This window comes from Pseudopodoces humilis, chromosome 14 (genome assembly GCF_049639895.1).
Source record: "Pseudopodoces humilis isolate 2021_Gansu_Grassland_sample_001 chromosome 14, ASM4963989v1, whole genome shotgun sequence".
In the NCBI taxonomy this organism is placed as follows: domain Eukaryota; kingdom Metazoa; phylum Chordata; class Aves; order Passeriformes; family Paridae; genus Pseudopodoces; species Pseudopodoces humilis.
The window spans coordinates 2,624,148-2,630,515 of record NC_142213.1 but is presented as its reverse complement, the minus strand read 5'-3'; the positions used below and the strand labels follow the sequence as shown (position 1 = coordinate 2,630,515).

General features: G+C 59.4%; 1 protein-coding gene across 1 annotated transcript; it reads right to left on the bottom strand.

Moving 5' to 3' along the window:
- Nucleotides 1-1,410: 1,410 nt before the first annotated feature.
- On the bottom strand, nt 1,411-5,684 carry FOXF1 (forkhead box F1). Its single transcript, XM_005528223.3, has 2 exons — nt 4,437-5,684; nt 1,411-2,731 (listed from the first exon to the last, which is right to left on the bottom strand). Exons 1-2 carry the CDS (start codon nt 5,494-5,496, stop codon nt 2,571-2,573), a joined length of 1,221 nt encoding a protein of 406 aa, XP_005528280.2. The 5' UTR covers nt 5,497-5,684; the 3' UTR covers nt 1,411-2,570.
- Nucleotides 5,685-6,368: the final 684 nt, after the last annotated feature.

The window sequence follows — 6,368 nt, the reverse complement described above, 5'->3', positions numbered from 1 at the left end:
AGCCTCACAAGGTGCTGCCTGTCCTTCCCAGCCTCCAGCAGCACCAAATGCCAAGGAGGAGCCAAAATCAATCCAAAAGGATGAAAACAAACCTGGGGAGGGACAGTGGGATTTCAAGGAGATGAACTCCTAACCCTGGACCATTATCTCAGCCACACCTAGTACAGATAATTTGCTTCAGGAGCAAAAACCCCTCTGTTTGCAGCTTGTACCTGAAAGGATGGAGACAATGTGCTCGCCTCCAGCAGGGATGGGCAGGGATGTGGGAAAGATCAGCCCAGAAAAGCATAAAAACAAGGAAAACCAATAATGCTGCAGGTAGATTGCTAATGGTTTAAAGAGAACTAAACAGAGATTTAAAAAAAATCCCAAAACATTAACAATTTTTTTTAAAAAAAGACCAAAACCCAACAGTGCTCCTCAAAAAAACCCCACAAAACAACAATAAAAAACCCACTCTGAAAAGGCCTCCCCGAACTCTAATAAAGCCTTGTCTTAAATACAATAATATTACAAATTTGTCCCTTCTTGTTACAGCGCGCTTGGCTTTTAATTAATCTGATTCCACAGAGCTGGGCTAATTAGCGTGCAGTGATTCAATTTCCCTCTCTAAAGGCAGAAATCCACAACCACGTAATCAGATTAATTCGCCTGCATCTCTTTTTAATGGACATTGATATTGGATATTGATGGAGACAGATTGGCCCACGAATTAAACCAAAAATCCTGGATACTGGGGGATCCTGAATTAGCCCAAATCCCCCCAAATTTCACAGGAACATACCGATATTTAAATGCAGCTTTATCACTGCCCCGTGCACGACAAAGATGGTGCAGTTGATCTGCATAATTTTTCATTCTTGTTTATTAATTCTTAATAATTTGGGTTAATTTGGGTTAATTTCCTTCCATTTTATGAATTTTTGTTTCTTTTTCACGCGGGGAAAAGCCAGCGGGAAGCTCCCTGCCAGAGGTGCCGCAGGGATGTGCGGATCAGAAAATTCCCGGGATGGAGGAAGAGGAAAAAAAGGAACCGCGGGCTCCATCCCGGCAGCCTCACGCCTGGAATTCGAGGGAGAGGCAAAGAGCTGTCAAACGGCGCCTTTTGCCTTAGGAAAAAACGGGATAATCCTAATAGTAAAAAGCTAAAAAGAAAAAGCACCGCCGTTTTTCCTCCTTCTGCGTTTCAATATCCTCAAATCGAAATATTTCCCAGCAGGGAAATTGGCAACCAGGACTCCGCGAAGGTGAAAAAAAGCCTAAAAAGTCGATTTTGAGTCTGGGAATTATTGCCCGAGGGTTTGCAGGGCCGGGCCGGGGCTGCGCGGCCCCTCCGAGGCCACGGACTCCTCATTAATTAAGCTTAATTACACCGCATGCTCGTTTATTTGCTGCTCATACAATCGTGAAGCCCATGTACAAATAACATACAGGTTTTATTTCGGGATTTTTTTTTTTTTTAGGGACAAAACGTACACAAAAAAAAAAAAAGGCGAAAAAAAACAAAACAACAAATCCACATAATTACAATTTTATACAGTGCAGAAAGAATTAAAATAGGTGTCACCGAACTGTACAACGTCAGGGTGGAAAAAAAAATAGAGAGGGAAGGGAGGGGAATAATCCTTCATTATATATATATTTCTATAAAAACATATGGAGGATTGTCTTTACACAGAGACCACGGTCGCTTGAAAATTTACAAAGGTTAACTAAAAAAACCCAAATCTATATGGCAAATATTGCCAACAGAGATTCCCCGATTTAATACTGATCAACTGAGACTATTCGTGTCTCGATTATTAGCAACAACAACAACAAAAAGAAATGTAGAATAAATAACAGGATGAGCATGGCTGTCTCTTTCCAAAGTGCCTTGTTCTCTCTGCATAGGGTCTGGTCCTGCAGTCTTTATGCAGGCAAAAAAAAAACCAAAATTAATAATTCCAAAAAATCCCTCTGAGAGATTTTTTTTTTTTTTTTTGCCTGCTGAGTGTTGGCCGGCAAATAAAAAAAAATTAAAATTTTAAAAAAAGGAAAGAAAGGAAAAAACCAAATTTAAAAAAGTATTTTTCCGGGCTCGAAGTGAGACGGCACCGAGGGGATTTGAGTTCGGGGTCTTTTCCAGCCCCCTCAGCCCGACCCGGCTCTGCTCCTCCCAGCCGAGCCGCTGCCATCGCTCACCGCCAGCTCCCAAACCGAGTTTGAAATTTCATATTTTTTTTTTTTTTAAAGAAGTATCAAAACCTCATTTGGCAAAGCCTCACCCCAAACTCGCAGTCGGGGTTTTCTGGACGGACGGGGGGGTGCTGCATTTTCGCTTTCTCCTCCCCGAGCAGAAGAAGGCACGGGCGCTGCGGGCTCGCACCCCCGGCCGGGGCTCTGCTCATTCCCGGCTCCTCTCTCCGCTCTGCCGCCGCTTCCCGGAGCTCCGGTCCGTTCCTGCTGCCCAAAGCCAGGCTGGGACACCCCCCTGGCACCCAGAGCGTCCTGAGGGATCTCATCTGGGGGATGCTCAGCGCTCGCCTCCGGCCTGGCCGGCCCCAGCAGCGGGGATTTTCCGCCGCGGCTCACATAACGCACGGCTTGATGTCCTGGTATGTCACTTGTTGGTGGTAATAGGAGCCGCTGCCCGCTGAATGCATGGAGGAGGAGGCCATGGCGTTGAAAGAGAAGACGAATTCCTTTCTGTCGCACATGCTCGGAGACTGCGAGTGATACCGCGGGATGCCTGCGGGACGGGGGGAGAGATGGTCAGCAGCGCCAAGAGATTTAGGAGGGGAGGGTGAGCGAGGAGAAGGGAGAAAAGCTCTGGATGGGGTAGAAAAAAAAATCCCAACAACCCAGCCGGCCCTCACGGCCCGGTCCGAGAGCGGATTTGGGGGTATTTCGGCACCCTCGGGGCTCCGCGGATGCGGGCAGGTGCGGCGGAGCAACACCGGCGGCCCCGGGACGGAGCTTCCCTGCCCGGCCCAGGGCACTGCGAGGAGAAGGGATTTGCTTTGGGTTTAGGGTTTGGGGTTTTTTTTTTTCAACACGTTGATTTATTTTCTTTCGCCCCGGCTGTTTTTCCCATCGCCTCGGCCCGTGCGGGAAATGCGCCGGGTGCGGAGCGGGGCAGCTCCCGTTCGTGCCGGGAGCGGCGGTGGGGACCGGCAGGAGGCCGGGAGCGAGAGCCACCGGGAGCGGGGATGTTCCTACCGCTCCTTCCGCCAGCTCGGCATGGAAAAGCGCCCCGGGAATTCGGGCTGCGCTGGGGATGGGGTGCCCTGCCCGGGAGCACTCCCCGCAGCTCCTTTGGGTGAAAATCAGAGCGTTTCGGTGAAGGCCGCGCATGGGCCCGGTGGCTCCTCGGGGCGGATTCCCAGCTCCGTTTTCCAGAGGCCCGGGATGCGCTGAGCTCCGGGAACTGCCCCGGGGCCGGGGGTACCCGCGGTGGGCACTGCCCCGGCCCGGCCGGGACTGCGGCTCTGCCCGGGTTCTGCAGCTCCGGCCCGGCCCGCCTGATGCTTTTTCCCCTTTTCGCTTTGTGTCTTTGACCCATTTGTTCTCCGCTCCACAGCCGTTCCCGTCAGGCACATCCCGCTCCCCCGAAGGCCCGGGGTGATGGGCAGGGACCCCCAAATCTGCCCCATCAGCCGCCCGTGGCTCCCCCGTGCCACGAGAGCCCACAGCCACCGCATCCCGAGGGGAATTTGGGCAGCAAAGCGAAACCCAGCGCTGGCCTCGTCCCTTCCGAGGCCTCTTCCCGGCCAAACACCATCTCCATTCCAAGACCCAGGGCAAATGCAGGCCCGACAGCTCCAGGAACGAGACCGAGCCGGGGTGTTGGGGCACGGGAAGATTTGGGGGGTCCGGGCCGCCGGCTGGGGCGTGAGCGACAGATGGAGGGAGGTGATGGGCCTGGAAAACACGGCCCTGAGATGTGTGGAAAACACAGCTGATGGCGAGGAAGGGGCCGGGACGGGATGGGGAGGGATGGCGAGGGTGGCGGACCATCCCATGAGGAATTCCTCCCTTTTCCCTCGGCGGAATTCTCCAAGTCCCGAAGGAGGTGGGAGAGCCCCAGGCCTCTCCTTCCCGCAGCTCTCCGCTGCCTCAGCCCACCGGCTTTAGGCCCGGGACGGCCCTGGAGGTGAAGCAGCCGCCGGGAAGAGCGGAGCCCCGGCCCGGGGGAGCCGAGTCCCGGCCCGGGAGAGCCGAGCCCCGGCCCGGCCGTTCCCGGCTCCGCAGCGGGGAGAGCCCCGACGGGAGCCCGGCTGCCCCGGGAAAGGAGGCGAGGAGCGAGGGCAAGGCAGCTTCCCCTCGGGAACAGCACTAAGAGAGCCCCCGAAGCGGGATCCCGGCCCGCAGGGGGTTCCACGCGGGACCCGCAGCCCCCGGCCGACCCCCGTGGCCGCGGTCGCGGATGCGCCCCACGCGTGGCCGCGCCTTACCTTGGAGGTCGGCGGTGTTGTGGCTGTTCTGGTGTAGGTAGGGCTGGTCGAGGGAATGCGTGGAGAGGCTGGAGGAGAGCGGGTTGGCCGTGGGGTTGCAGGGAGAGAGGGGCTGCTGCTTGATGTAGGACGCGCCGGTGTTGAGGGCCGCCGAGGCGCTGGGCGCCCACGCCGAGGCCGAGCTGGAGTAAACCGAGTGCGGCTCCATCACGCCGCCGGCGGGGAGCAACGGGGATGCGGGCACGGAGCTGTCGTGGTGCGGGTATTCCCCGGCCGAGGAGCCGGTGCAGCCGCCCATGTAGGTGTGCCCACCGTTGGCGGGCAGGTGGGGCACGGAGTGTCCCGCCAGGCCCATCCCCTCCACGTTGCTGGACAAATGCCCGTTCATCATCCCCAAGCCCCCTTCGAGGGAGAGGCTGTTGGGGGGGCAGGAGAGCCCGCCGGCCGAGCCCTGGAAGCCGTAGCTGTCGGGGAGGTGGTTGAAGCTGAGCCCGTTCATCATGCTGTACATGGGCTTCAGCGCCTGGCATTTCCTCCGGAACCCGCGGGGCCGGCGGCGGAACGAGCCCTCCTCGAACATGAACTCGCTGGCCGGGTCGATGGTCCAGTAGTGGCCCTTGCCCGGGCGTCCCAAGCCCTTGGGCAGCTTGATGAAGCACTCGTTGAGCGAGAGGTTGTGGCGCACCGAGTTTTTCCAGCCCTGGTAGGAGCCTCGGAAGAAAGGGAAGCGGCTCTGCAAGAACTGGTAGATCTCGCTGAGGGTCAGGCGTTTGGAGGGAGAGCTCTGGATAGCCATGACGATGAGGGCGATGTAGGAATAAGGCGGTTTCTCCGGCCGCCGGATCCCCGCGTTCGTCTTCTTCGCCTTGGGGCCGGCGCTGCCCGGGGCTCCGCCGCTGCCCGGGGCGCTGCCGGCCGCGCCGCCGGTCCCCGCCGAGGCGGCGTCCATGGCCGAGCTCTGCGGCTGCTTCTCAGCCACGGAGGACATGGGACCGTAGCTGCTCTGCACCGGAGGAGGAGGGGGCTGAGAGGACAGAGCCTGCTGCGCTTCTGCAGTCATCTACGGCCAGGTCCGCGGCGGCCAGCCCCAGCCCCGGCCCTCCTCCGCCGCCCCCCCAGCGCCCCCCCAAAAGGCCACGCTGCTGGGGGCTCGCCGCTACTCACCCACCACCCTCCCTCCGGCGTCCTCCCGGCCCCCCGGCGGGCTGCCTTTCCACCGGGAGACTTCACCCCTCCGTGGATAAACAAATGGAAGCGACGACACCCCCCACCCCCCCTTCGCCTCCTCCTCCCACTTTATCCCTAAATCCGAGCGCGGCTGCAGAAGGCGAGCGAGAGGCGGAGGGTCGGGGGGGCCGCAGGGAGGCGGGATGGGGGGGCGGGTGGAAGCGAGCTGAGCTCGGCTGCTGTGAGCGAGGAGCCGGGGCCGCCGCCCGCGCCCGCCCCGCTGCCCCTCGCCGGGCCGGGCTCCCGGGGCCGCCGCCGTCCCCTCCGGAGGCTTTAGCTGGGCCGGCGCTGCCGCTGCTGCGGGGAGCTGCTTCCCATCGCGGTGCCTGTCGAGTCTGCCCCCGGCCCCGCCGCTCGCCTTCTACTTTATCTCTCGCAGCGGCGTCTGCCGCTCCTTGACAGACGTAAGCGCGGAGCGGAGATCCCCGCCCCGAGCCGCTCCCCCCCGCCCTCCCGGGCGGCCCCTCCGCCGCCCCGTGCCGGCCCCCTCCGCCGCCGCTCCCCGCTGGTGGGCAGCTTTTAAAGAGCCCTTTCCACGCCGCCCTGCCCCACCCGGGGGGGCTGCACGCCGCGCCCCTGCCCGCCGCGGAGGGCACCGAGCGTGTGTCTGTGCCTGTGTCTGTGTGTGTGGTTTATGCCACGCGTGACCGCGACGCGCCGTGGGGCTCCTCCATCCCCGTCCCTGCCCTCTTTCCCAGGCCTGGA